Source organism: Rutilus rutilus (genome assembly GCF_951802725.1).
Source record: "Rutilus rutilus genome assembly, chromosome: 17".
NCBI classification, from domain to species: domain Eukaryota; kingdom Metazoa; phylum Chordata; class Actinopteri; order Cypriniformes; family Leuciscidae; genus Rutilus; species Rutilus rutilus.
This window is the reverse complement of record NC_140230.1, coordinates 34,667,351-34,681,227: the sequence shown is the minus strand read 5'-3', so window position 1 is coordinate 34,681,227 and position 13,877 is coordinate 34,667,351. Positions and strand designations below refer to the sequence as shown.

Genomic DNA, 13,877 nt, shown 5'->3' with positions numbered 1-13,877 from the left:
GGTAGAGTTAATAAAGATAACTTAAACATTGTGAATGCACTTCTCAAATGCTCATTTTAATGAGTGGAAAGAGTGATTAATTGCTGGCACTTTACAGTTTATGCCATGCCTGGAACTCAATTTACATGTGGTGCGTCCAGAATCGAATAATTCCCAATGCCAAAAGAGTAAAGCAAGGCAAGTTTATTTATATAGCACATTTCATACACAACGGTAATTCAAAGTGCTTTACATAGAAGAAAATAAAATAATCAAAAGAAATAAGAATAATTAAAACAGTTTTGAATAAAAAAGAAAAGAAAATACAGTACAAACAGTCGGACGAACAGTGGCACAGTGCTCATTCAGTAAATGCACAGCTAAACAGAAGTGTTTTGAGTCTGGATTAGTATGCACTGTATTTGAAACACAGTAGGCAAAAAGTCCCCGGATGACCTACTACTACTTCCAAGGTTCTGAAGTGCACATTCGATGGACACTTTACTATCCCATGAGGCCACGGGAGAAGATTATGAATAGCAGTGAAGCGACGCAACTGACGCTGGTTGGTCACGTGACAGTAACAACATGGTGGATGTAGTACGTCTGGATTACATTCATAATACACATTCATACTTAATATAACATGCTTTTTAATGCCCGCAAAGTAAATTCAAATTAAAATGTATACATACTCAGACAGTTTGTGATTTCAGACGCAGCTACAGATTAGATCTCATTCAGGAAACAATTTCCCGTTAGTGAAAGCATTTTTACATATATAAAATGTAAATGCTATATACAGAGATGGGAAGTAATGAAGTACAAATACTGTGTTACTTTACTTAAGTAGATTTTTCTGGTATCGGTTTACTTCACTATTTATTTTTCTGACAACTTTTTACTTTCACTCACATTTTTTACACAAATGTCTGTACTTTCTACTTATATTTTCAAACCTGGCTCATTACTTTAATTCTAATCTGTATTTGCAGGCATGATCAATACTATTTCTTGTCATTGCGCGCCTTTTCCAACAGAAAACATGACTCCCCCATTGGTGTATGATTTTCTTGACTATCACGCACCACAGACGTAGGCTATAAGCTCACTTGGAGCAAGGCAGAAGACAACAAGAAGAATAGCTAACCTTATGGATGAGACAGAGGGAGTTAAAGATGTCGACATGACTGAGAATAGAGACATTCCTGATCACGCATGGTCATATATGAGAGAGATTATGTAATTGTCTACGTTAAAAAGGATTCCTGGCGAATGCATTGCTAATTGTGTCAACCTAAAAAGCACAAAGTGCTGGCTTTCAAGAATTCGCCGTTGAATTTAAGAAAGCACTTAAAGGTTGTGTTTGACAGTTAATGCCCAGTTTTTGAAGGGATTCGCAGGGGTTCAGATTTAGGAGCGGCTAAGGATTTTTCCCTAAACTTTTGTTTCTCAGTGTTTGTATAAGGGATGTTGCCACATGTTGCTGGTGCTGATGGCACACACATTCAGTCTTTAGGACAAATTGTTTAGGCCAGTGAATAGGCCAGTGAATGTTTCCATGTAATGTCGCCAATTTGAGCATGTACTGATTTAAAGAAATACTTTTTGTTTTGTTTTTTAAGGAAATGTGTACTCTACTGTTAATTTCTCCAGTATTAAGCGGTCATCTGAAACCTGACAGGTTTAGTCAGATAGTTTCCATATGCTGTAAAACCAGGTGAAGTGTAAATTATGCTTGCATTCTGATTTTCTTTCTGTTTGTACTTAAATAGAATTTACAGTATAACTCGCCTCAATTTTGTCATTTTTAAAGCTTGTAAAGATGAGGCAGAATCACCCTACAATCTATGATGTGGCCTAAGGGATGGCAAATAGTTTTTTTTCATCAGCCTAGTCTTTTCTCTGCTTGTGTATTACATGGTGGTTGTTCAGCCTGGATACATTCATTAGCTAACAAAATTTGAAATGTAAGTTCTTTTGTATTAAAGCATCAATCGGATGTGAGGTCCAGTTACCAGCGCGACACTAAAAACAGGTAGTAGTAATGGCTACTTGAAACTTGAGTATCTGCACTTCTGCTTTAGTGAAGGATGTGTGCACTTTCGCCATCTCTGGCTATATACGCTATCTAAATATAATATCAACAAACAACACGATTAATTAACCTTGAGAGCTGTAATAGTAAAAAACGTGCTAAACGTTTTACGATAGAGTCCCACATGTAATACTCAGCTGTGGGCGTTTACACTGAAGTCTCACAGCAGACACGCCCCTTCAAACAGAGCGTTCAAATCAGAGGCTAACATCAGGGTAGGAAAAAGCACAGGATTGAACTCAACACTTGCAATAAATAATGGGGAAGCATGAAAATGGTATGTGTGATGAATGTGATGTTTTAGAAACAGCAGAGCATGTACTTTTTAAATGTAACAAATATGATGATCAACGACCAGTAAATCTCACGGTTTGAGAGATTCTCAGTCATATTGGGCTGTTTTAACCTTTTTAATGAATACAGGATTAGAGCATGTATGGGAATCGTGATGCTTCTGCCCATCCTGGAAGTTGAGGGGAAAGAGTGGAAGCTGGAGGAGCTGAACATACAGCGCCAGCAGAGGGTGGGTGGGGCATTAAACAAACAAAAAATACAGATTACAGATACCCATGTAAGATATACAGTATGTGGCGATAATACTCCTATTGAGTGAGCGGCCATTAACAAGAGGAAGAAGAAGAAAAAGAAGAGTAGAAAAAAATGCCTTTTATTTATAAATTATGACATTTTTTTTATGTAAAAATCATACTAACATCATAAGTGCACCCCAGCAAACATTATAAAACAATAAATCAAAACAGTTCATGACCCCTTTAAAATCTGGAATGCATGCAAAGGCTTGCATCACTTCCTGGTCCCTCTGTCTCAGTCTACTTTTACTTTTCCGTCACCCACTTTTAAAAGTATATTGTGTGAGATCACCTTAATCATCTGAGCCGCTGTGTTTCCTCTTGCACCGAGCGACACCATGGCCAGAGCCGAGGAGATGCTGACAGGAGAGTAGAACACATTTCCTGATGCGTTTCCTCCGCTGATCTTCTTGAACAGGTTGAGGGAGAACTGTGTGTTTGCTGCAGTCAAAGACTCCATTTTCACAAGCTAGACAGTAAGAGAGAGAAATATATGATCAGCATAACAGAAGTGAAAATTGCTCATTGCTCAGTTCCGTTGTCATTTCCTGTGTAAACAACAACACATGCTTGTCTAAGAAAACATAAATCCATGCATTATCTTTCATATGACAGTACAGTACTAGAAAAGTAGTTTTTGCATCATTTTAATCATTACACGTACAGAAGTGTAATGTAAAAAATCTGTTCTATTCAAGCACTAGGCTACCTAGAGTTTTTTTTTTTAGCAGGAACGATGATGTTTCCCCAGAGGTGAAAGAATGATCTGCTGAGTCACTAAGTTTAATTCTTATAAACACTTGTCTCGCCCTGAAGAGCCCATCCTCTAGTCTAAACCAAATCCAGCCCTTCTGTAAAACGCGACGCCTCGGGAGTCGGGTTACTCAACCAAGAGAAGAGGGAATGAGATGATATGTGTGTGACGTCACTGCCGGCCGGAGTGACTGCGGTTACGCCCACTGAGTAGTAGCATTGGTTTTCAGCGTTCCGTGAATGCCACGAAAAACACACACAACACATCTAAAATGGGAAAGAGCTTTGAGATTGACTGTACAAATAGATTTGACAAAGAAATCTGGGATATATTTATACAGACTGTCGAAAGCTACAGCAAAGAGAAGCAAATGAATATATTAATATAATATATTATATTAATATAATATTTATCGTTTCTGTGACAAACGCGTAAACACCTAATAAGAACATTGCTCACACTGTGTGTGTGTGTGTGTGTGTGTGTTTTCTAAAAACGGTTGAAACTTTTTATCTATGTATTATTTTATCTTTATAACGATTTCGTTGTTTTCCTCACTTTTAAAGCTGCTTTGGACAAAAGCGTCTGCTATTATTATGTAAATTACTAGACTTAAAAGGCTGTGAAAGCTTAGATAGTGCACCCCTATTTATTTTTTGTCCACCGCATTTACGTGTGTGTTATTTGTGAATTAATCTAAATCATCTGATTTCTGTTGAGTTGTTCAGTGTTATGATACTGTACCTATTAATACATAATGAAAATGCTTTATTTTTTTTAGACACATTTATTATCATTAGCCTACTTTTGCCGGTGCTTGATGCTTGAACTGCACACAGGATTGATTAACGTGCGATATTAGTCATTGCTTAAATGAACGACTAACGTTAAAAATATTTAGTCTATCGTAGATGGCCTACATTTAATGACATAAGGCCTATTTAAGTAGCCTAGTATCCAGCTCTAACCATGGCAACTGATAGAATTACCACCTAAAACGGCGGCGCCTTCCCGGAATGCAACGCTGCGGGAAAAGATCGTGACGTAACTCTTTGATAGCGAGAAAGTTAACCTGCGCATGCGCGGCCCCTCCCACTAAATGGAGCTCTAGCTCCTCCCATTTGGCTCTGCATCGAGTACCACTTGACTTGAGGCGATGCCTCGTTAACTTTACACAGTTAAGCTCCGCCCCTCAACCTAACCAGGGGTGCGTTTCCCGAAAGCATCGTTGGCCAACTATGGTCGCAAGTTCATCGCAATGCCCATTGAACTCTATTGGTAACGACGGAACTTGCGACCATAGTTGGCCAACGATGCTTTCGGGAAACGCACCCCAGATGACTTGAATTTCCTCGTGGTTGTCGCCATTTTCTTCTACATCGCACCAAATGGTAAGCTCTTTTAAGTAACACTTTAAAACATAATTTTAACATTTTATGTGAATACATGTGTTAATATTACTGTATATGTTGTAGTTTGATGAACTTTGTGTAATTTGATAGGTTCAAACTCCGAATGGAACAACTTCGCGGTGAGTTCATGTGGTGGAGAAATATTTTTTTCGTCACAATGTGGTAATTTAATCTAGAATGATGTCAAAAATCTTATTTAATTTGTATTTCTGTTGGTTGAAGTTGGTATTGTTATATCCTGATAATTTGTATATTGTTATTTTTGAACGTTGAGTTTTCTGCAATGCATTAGCCGCCCGATTTTATGGGACGGTCAAAATGGCAATGTTCAAATTCAAAGACCTAGCTAACGTTAGGCTAACGTTAACGTTATTTAAAAATACTGTATGCAACATGTTGCAACAGAATTTTGTTTCTTATTTATTTGTTATAAATAGCAGCCCTTTTCCACTGTCATCTGTGTAAAACTCTGTCTCCTATTACAGAGCATGCTGGTTAAGGTGAAACTTGGGGATGGTCAAAAATTTGTTAAAATAACCGAACTGAGCCTGAAGGAATATTTGTCTCCTGGTAAGAAAAATATATACTTTTACTGCGGTGAATCGTTTAATTATCGTGTTCTCGATTTAAATGTGTTCTGCTTTTCAGTCGTTTCAAACACGCATCCTTCGAATCCTTGTTTCTGTGTTGCAAATATTAAAATTAATAACTGAAGTACTGGGATAAACGTTTAATGTCTGGATATAAGCACTGATGTCCATGGTAGAGATTAAAAATCGAGCAAATCACCTTTTTTACACTTCAAATTAAGATTATAGCTACCAATTACATCCTTACGCCTCAAGATGGCGCCAAGAGACTGTAAAACATGTATTTGTCCTTGAATTTGATTTGATTTATTGGTTTATTTAAAAGGGGACAGTGCAATTTCATAAAACACATGAACAAACATGGTTAAAAAAGCCAGAATTAGCCAAAAGGCTATTTTTCATCTGTAGTCCCAAATCAAATCCCAGTCATTCATTCAAAAGATTAGTTCAAAAGGCTGATTCATTCGGCAAAGAAACATTTAATTTAATTAATTCATTCAAGTTAAAAAAAAATGTGGACTGCAGCAATTAACATTTTGTTGGAGTCTTTAGTAAATTACATGTTATTTTGTTGTCTATTCAGAATCATGGGTGAACCATGATCTCAGTTTGAAAAAAAAATCATGATTCTCAATTAATTTGAGTATTTTAATGAATTTGTAAATAATAATAATAATAATAATAATAAAAAAAAAAAATATATATATATATATATATATATATATGTATATATATATATATGTATATATATATGTATATGTATGTGTGTATATATATGTACAGTGAGGAAAATAAGTATTTGAACACCCTGCTATTTTGCAAGTTCACCCACTTGGAAATCATGGAGGGGTCTGAAATTGTCATCGTAGGTGCATGTCCACTGTGAGAGACATAATCAAAAAAAAGAAATCCAGAAATCACAATATATGATTTTTTAACTATTTATTTGTATGATACAGCTGCAAATAAGTATTTGAACACCTGTCTATCAGCTAGAATTCTGACCCTCAAAGACCTGTTAGTCTGCCTTTAAAATGTCCACCTCCACTCCATTTATTATCCTAAATTAGATGCACCTGTTTGAGGTCGGTAGCTGCATAAAGACACCTGTCCACCCCATACAATCAGTAAGAATCCAACTACTAACATGGCCAAGACCAAAGAGCTGTCCAAAGACACTAGAGACAAAATTGTACACCTCCACAAGGCTGGAAAGGGCTACGGGGAAATTGCCAAGCAGCTTGGTGAAAAAAGGTCCACTGTTGGAGCAATCATTAGAAAATGGAAAAGCTAAACATGACTGTCAATCTCCCTCGGACTGGGGCTCCATGCAAGATCTCACCTCGTGGGGTCTCAATGATCCTAAGAAAGGTGAGAAATCAGCCCAGAACTACACGGGAGGAGCTGGTCAATGACCTGAAAAGAGCTGGGACCACCGTTTCCAAGGTTACTGTTGGTAATACACTAAGACGTCATGGTTTGAAATCATGCATGGCACGGAAGGTTCCCCTGCTTAAACCAGCACATGTCAAGGCCCGTTTTAAGTTTGCCAATGACCATTTGGATGATCCAGAGGAGTCATGGGAGAAAGTCATGTGGTCAGATGAGACCAAAATAGAACTTTTTGGTCATAATTCCACTAAACGTGTTTGGAGGAAGAAGAATGATGAGTACCATCCCAAGAACACCATCCCTACTGTGAAGCATGGGGGTGGTAGCATCATGCTTTGGGGGTGTTTTTCTGCACATGGGACAGGGCGACTGCACTGTATTAAGGAGAGGATGACCGGGGCCATGTATTGCGAGATTTTGGGGAACAACCTCCTTCCCTCAGTTAGAGCATTGAAGATGGGTCGAGGCTGGGTCTTCCAACATGACAATGACCCGAAGCACACAGCCAGGATAACCAAGGAGTGGCTCTGTAAGAAGCATATCAAGGTTCTGGCGTGGCCTAGCCAGTCTCCAGACCTAAACCCAATAGAGAATCTTTGGAGGGAGCTCAAACTCCGTGTTTCTCAGCGACAGCCCAGAAACCTGACTGATCTAGAGAAGATCTGTGTGGAGGAGTGGGCCAAAATCCCTCCTGCAGTGTGTGCAAACCTGGTGAAAAACTACAGGAAACGTTTGACCTCTGTAATTGCAAACAAAGGCTACTGTACCAAATATTAACATTGATTTTCTCAGGTGTTCAAATACTTATTTGCAGCTGTATCATACAAATAAATAGTTAAAAAATCATACATTGTGATTTCTGGATTTTTTTTATTTAGATTATGTCTCTCACAGTGGACATGCACCTATGATGACAATTTCAGACCCCTCCATGATTTCTAAGTGGGAGAACTTGCAAAATAGCAGGGTGTTCAAATACTTATTTTCCTCACTGTATGTATGTGTGTGTATGGTATTTGGTCATTTTATTTTAGAATATACTGTCACATGTTATATTTGCTCTGATGTTAAGAGTTACCAGCAAGTAATTGATCAACCTTGTAATGTATACCCTTTCTCATTAATTTGCATACATTTTTTTTCCAGCTTTTTTAAAGTTCGGTGTCCCAACTGTACCCGAGAATGTGAAGGTTATTGATGAATCGGGGACTGAGGTGGATGATGATGTTTTTGAGGATGTTGTTAAGGATCCCTCAGTTGGTGTTCTCACCATAAAACATGGTGCAGGTTCGTGTTTGTTTTATTACTTTCTAGAACATTTCTCAATGCTTATTTATTAGTATCATGAAGACTTTGACCACCCTATATGCAACTAGACTTGGAATCTTCCTCTCCACAAGCCTCTCCTGTGCAGTTGAATCTGTCCCTGTGTTCATCAATTGACTCCACTGACTCACAGGATACAGTAAGAAAAGTTAAAATTCATCAATCTGAAACAGCCTATTTTTTTTTTAATTACACATCTTGTTTGAGGTAATGTTTTGTACTTAATATGCCAAACTTATGCTTTTTTATTTTATTTTTATTTATTATTATTAAGTTGGTGGAATCCGTTCTTGTCCATAAACCTGGTGGGGAGCATATAATAAATGAATACAACCGATTTAAGACTTTGGGAGATGAAACGAGGAGGAAAATGGTGAACATCCTGGCAGCTGACCTGACAGAAAAGAATGGGTAATCTGCATATCTTTAACTGGTGTATATTAGGGGTGCACGATTCAGAAAATGTCACGATTCGATTCGATAACGATTTTTAGGCTCAAGATTCGATTCAAAATCGATTTTCGATTCAAAAAAACGATTCACAGTAGGCTATGTAATGTTAGGGGTGGAAATCTTTAGTCACCTCACGATCCGATCCAATTCCAGAATGATTCTTTATCTACTCCTCCCCCCTCCCCTCCCCTCACCCTATTAGTTTACATAGGTAATTAAGTACTTTTAAAAAAAAATTACAAAAAAATAAAATTAAAATTAAACCAGTTGTATGTTAAGAATTTTAAACTAATATAACTTCAAAACATACAAGTAAGTAGCAAATAATAAAGAGGAGCATAGAAACAAACAAACAAATAGTGCTTTCAGTTGCCTATTTAAGATTATCTGAACGTTTTCCATTCAAGAACTATGAGTGATTTTTCTTCATCTTTACAGTTGTTTTTTACTATGACATCATAGACTGCGAGAGATCTATTAAGCTGCATTCACGCACGGATCTCTTTTGACATATAGCAAGTAAAGTGTTTTTTCCTATCCGTTTAATCGCTTAAGACATAACTGGCTGTGTTCACGTTCATTTTGCACAAGTATAGGCCTATTAAACCACTTACACGGAGTCGCACAGCCGCATGCGCGAGCAGTCTACACAAACAAAGCGCGCGTCAGCATTTGAAATGGAAAGCAGCCTCTGTTAGTGAGGTAAGGTTCATATTATAAATATAAAAGTCCACTGCATTCCAAACCACATAAATTATGACTTCGTAGAGCATTTGTAAGGAAAATACCGAAAGGCGAGACAGCACGCTTCAAGTGTAACGTAACATCAAACAAAGCGCGCGTCTCTCACAGCGCATCCTGTGCAATGAAGCCTGTGAATGTCCTTGTAATTCGCTTCAACCTTTCCGAACTTATGAAAGATTATTTTACGGAAAGTTTGACTGGTGTATGTATGTGTGTGAGGAATTAGAAGAAAGCAGATTACGGGTGTTTCTAAAGCAAACTCAGCGTCATCGCATATCTGGTTAAAAACTAAGTTCAGAATCGATTCTGAAATTCTCAGAATCGATCCAGAATCGTTGGAGAGAGAATCGCGATGCATCGATGAATCGATTTTTTCTCCCACCCCTAGTGTATATGATCTCTCACTGTAGTTCTATCATTTCTTGTTTTTTTTTAACCTGTGCTAAAGATAGGTGTTTTTTTTTTTTTTTTATTATACAGTACATCACCACCAAGGCAGGTTAAAGAAAAATACGCCAGAGGAATTGTGTCCTTGTTCCCTTACCTCAGTGACCCCATGTCCAAAAATGGATACGTAAGTATCACACCTTTTTTAAATTTTAATTCTGTGTTGACATGTCTTAAATGCTGATGATCACACACAATACAGGTGGTGTATTTTGCGCTTGAATTAAGACATTTTTGTCTTTCTAAGGAGCATTACTATGATGGTGAGAGTGGCACTGGGTACTTGGCATGGAGAATCAAAACTATACAGAGAGGCCTGGCTAAAGAACGAAGAGCATCATTTGAAGGTACAGAATGAAATTCAGAAATTACCTTTATTGCCTTTTTTCATAGCTCATTGTGCCTGTGACATTTCAATTTGTACAATTTTTTTATTTATTTTTTTATAGTATGAACTGTATATAGTATTCTTTATGCAGTGTTGAAGCTTTTTAAATGCTTTATTCATCAGGACAAGGATTGTCTGCTGAGGTGATGTCTGGTGGACCAACTGTAAGACGGGAGTCAGAGTTTACTCCGGAGACTCTTGAGTGAGGATGAAATCAAGGAAGCTATTGCATTCATGAACCATTCTGCTGATGAGGATGCAGTCAAGAAGAAGATGAAACTGACATTCGACTATCGCCGCAACATGGTTCTTGACCCTATGCAGTCAAGCGATATATTGACAGTCTTTCCACGTTTCAAAGACGTTAAAGGTTTGGTAAGTAAAGTCTTTATAATCAAATATTTAAGGATTTTTAAAAATGCATTGCTGTTGTCTAAAAATAAGTTTCTTCAGGGTTTATATCTAATAATGATTCCCTTTCTTAGATTGAGCAAGACTTTGTTCTGATGTTTGGAGAAGGAGTGTCAGGCAAGCTACTGGAGAAGTGGACGACTGCGTTCAAGAAAAAAGTGATTCAGCAGTGCAAAAAGCTTCCAACCACCAGTGATGTTGGAGAACTCCTGCTAGCAGCTGAATCTCTTTCTGATGACTCCGAAGAGGGTGTTAATTTTGGTAAGACTTTTAAGATTAATTTAGTAATATTCGTTCAACACACTGCCTCGCCAAAAAAAAAAAAGCTTAAAAAAAATGCTTAAAGTATATGATTGGATCATCATTGCAGTGATTATTATGTTTCTATCATGTTATATGTTTGGGAACAGTTCTTTTAATTCTAATTGATGGAGAGTGAAGCTTTTCTGAGAGGTGCAGACATTTATGGTCAAGATCTTGTATTGACAATGCAAGAGTTAAACACTCTGTAAAGTCTCCCATAACATAACTTTCAATTCATTTAAGGTCTGGATTCAGAGATGCCAATTCATACGTGGAAATTATTCTTAATGCACCTCCCAACTATTCTTTCACAGTTTGAGCCTGATGAATCTTCACATTGTCAATCCTGGAATATGACCATGCTGTGTCTTCCTACATAGTTGTTTAAGAAATGAAAAGCTACACACTCCATCAATTAGGATTAAAAGAACTGTTCCCAAACATATAACATGATAGAAACATAATAATCACTGCAATGATGATCCAATCATAAACTCTTTTAACCCTTTAGAACCTGAAGCTAAAATAGGTGTTTTTCACATAATTTGATTTTTTTACTGTACAATTCTAAAACAATGTGCTATCTTCATGTGCAAGGTGTCATCTTTTTCAGAAAAAGATAAGCTTTCAACAAATTACAGTTATTGACCATTATTGTGTGTGGTGAGATTGTAAATAGAATTTAAATAGACAAAAAAAAAAAAAACGAGAATAAATTTACTGATTTTTATTTAGAAAAAAAACAGAAAAAATCATGAACGAAAGAAACTAACACTTTAAAGTTGAAAAATGAACTATAATACATATATACAAGTCTTTTTGTGACATTGGGATGCACAGTTTTCATTTAGGACACTTTTTTTCATTCACGCACACATAAAAATGCACGCATTCATAGGCACGCGCAAATACACATGCACTCACTACATGCTTAGATGCGTGAAAGAGTAACGGCCATCCGCCTCCCAAATTTCATTAAAAATCATCCCAATCCCCTCTTCTGCTGTCTAACACTTCTTTCGCCATGTATTTGTTCGTTTCTTTTATTATTTTATGCAATCCAAAACACTCTAACCTGCCGCGCGTCGTTTCTCTCTGTTCAAATCCTTCCATCCCGCGCTGTTGTCATTTGCAGACGGGCATTAGACATTACCGTAATAAGCCGTATATTGGCGAAAAGCTCATGATGTCTACTTCCAGGAACTATTTGAATTATATTGATAGTGCAAACGGTTGAAGAGTTACAGTGAAATGAAAACAGTTTGGTTGGCTGTGTCGTCGACGACACGTCCGGTTTTAAAGGGTTAAGCATTTGCCTATTTAAATCCAAACAGTGACTTTTTTTTTTTTTGGCCATGCAGTGTATTTTGAGGAACATAAGGGTGATGTATTTAGTCTAGGGCTGCAGCTATCGATTCTTTTTGTAATCGATTAATCTAGCATTTTATCGATCGATTAATCGAGTAATCGGATAAAAAAATTAGTGTGTTTTTAAACAACCAAAACAAATAATGCATAACGAAAATGATGTGGCTGTAAAATAATCAAGCATTTGGCTTTTATTTCTCAAAAAAACCCTAAAAAAACAGAGCTATTTATTTCAACTCCAACATTTGGCTCCAAAACTAAGCCTATTTATTGTACTTTTTACCCATTTAGTGTTTATAAGTGCCAGTGCCAACAATTATATAACAATACAGTTAAGTCAACTTTATACTGTAAAACATGTATAACATGTAAAACTATTAATACAAACTTAAATAGTAAAGGTCATTTGGCCTTAGTTTTGTCTTATTAATACAACATTACAAAAAAAGGATTGCACCTTCTGCAAATTACCCACCGGAGAACAAAAATAAATTAAATGAATATAAAATATCAAGCCAAACAGGTACACAATGTATACAATTTATAAAAAAATAAGTGTAGCTTTAAAAAGGGGAATGTTTTATTGCAAATATGTTAAAAAGAACAGCATTTTGTTTCTCACTTAGGCTAGTTGAAGTATATTAGCACGTTTTGTAGTATTATATTTTTTTGTTAATTGAAAATGTTCTATGCTCAATTACTTTGGTAGCCGATTATGTCTTCCCCAAAAGTACGAGTGGATTTGGAGAAGCAGGCTGGGGAGTTTCATTTTTTGTTGTTGTCTGTAACTATTTGGCAGACGTGACAAACAAGGTCTCGCAAAGACTGCAATGCAATATTTGTTCCTCCATCACGTCCCGGTGTATACAGTGAATGCATGCTGAAATTATTGTTGCGTGGCTACATAAAAGTTTGAGCATATGTGATGCATTGCCGCAATTGGTCTGACTGGCGCGTGAGAGAGACGAGGGTGCGTGTGTGTGTGTGTGTGTGTGAAGGGGTTCTTTTTTAGGCTATTCTCTCTTGCAGTTGAACATGAATACATTTACTACTTTAAAACATCAAAGCTAAACATCATATCGGCACGGGCGGAAATATTGGCGCTGGGTTAAAAAAAATGCGGGGGACAGAATCGTTACCTTGTTTCAGCGACGCTGGAAGGAAGCGATCCCAAACTTTATGGACATCTTTACTCTCCGCCATCGCGCCAACTAAATTCAAAATGTATCACGCGCTATTGTGCTTCCTGAGCACTGAACAACGGTCCGTGTGAAATCAGATCCCTGCGCGTATAGTGCGCGTCATAGGAATTTAACGAGGCTTCGAGGCAGAGTTTTTGCCTCGAGGAATTTTTGTAATCGAGTAAATCGAGTAACTCGATGAATCGTTGTAGCCCTAATTTAGTCCCTACAAATGTTTTTAATATTTATTCTTTAGTATCAGTTTTCATTATTGATGAAGTTTTGCTAACATAATTAATATTGTCTAAACAGTTTGGGACACTGACCTCTCTTCTATACTACTGCTGTTGCATCTGATCCCACCTTCTGCCCAAGGCCGGAAGTGATTACAAATTTTGCTATGTGGGTAAGGGCAAAAAGGGCATGTGCTCTGCACAGGTT

The 13,877-nt window shown here is 37.2% G+C and overlaps 2 protein-coding genes across 7 annotated transcripts in view; one reads left to right on the top strand and one right to left on the bottom strand.

The window, feature by feature from the left end:
• LOC311275950 (leukocyte elastase inhibitor-like) overlaps positions 1-13,877 on the bottom strand; it is a 73,963-nt gene that overhangs the window by 3,490 nt on the left and 56,596 nt on the right. For 4 of the 5 annotated variants that reach the window (XM_084385316.1, XM_084385315.1, XM_084385313.1 and 1 more), the window contains exon 2: positions 2,960-3,136. In XM_084385316.1, coding sequence (XP_084241442.1) covers positions 2,960-3,127 — 168 coding nt within the window. In that variant the 5' untranslated portion in view covers positions 3,128-3,136. Of the gene's footprint in view, positions 1-2,959; positions 3,137-3,376; positions 3,559-13,877 lie in introns of those variants that run through there. The other variant, XM_084385314.1, reaches the window with a different exon arrangement.
• Positions 4,748-13,852, top strand: LOC311275964 (uncharacterized protein). 2 transcript variants are annotated; one of them, XM_084385339.1, is made up of 9 exons: positions 4,748-4,952; positions 5,319-5,403; positions 7,962-8,102; positions 8,192-8,280; positions 8,416-8,552; positions 9,819-9,912; positions 10,033-10,132; positions 10,297-10,548; positions 10,659-10,820. In XM_084385339.1, exons 2-8 carry the CDS (start codon positions 5,322-5,324, stop codon positions 10,377-10,379), a joined length of 726 nt encoding a protein of 241 aa, XP_084241465.1. In that variant the 5' UTR covers positions 4,748-4,952; positions 5,319-5,321; the 3' UTR covers positions 10,380-10,548; positions 10,659-10,820. The 2 variants fall into 2 exon arrangements, with proteins under 2 accessions (XP_084241465.1, XP_084241464.1); XM_084385338.1 differs by lacking the exon at positions 4,748-4,952 and adding an exon at positions 13,749-13,852 and having other exon boundaries at positions 10,659-10,845.

What these genes read in the sequence shown, in the direction of transcription:
- LOC311275964 (XM_084385338.1), top strand. Translation starts at nt 5,322, where the DNA reads ATGCTGGTTAAGGTGAAACTTGGGGATGGTCAAAAATTTGTTAAAATA. An exon ending in GAAGGAATATTTGTCTCCTG is followed by an intron (nt 5,404 to 7,961) that starts GTAAGAAAAATA and finishes TTTTTTTTCCAG; the next exon opens with CTTTTTTAAAGTTCGGTGTC. An exon ending in ACGAAGAGCATCATTTGAAG is followed by an intron (nt 10,133 to 10,296) that starts GTACAGAATGAA and finishes TTTATTCATCAG; the next exon opens with GACAAGGATTGTCTGCTGAG.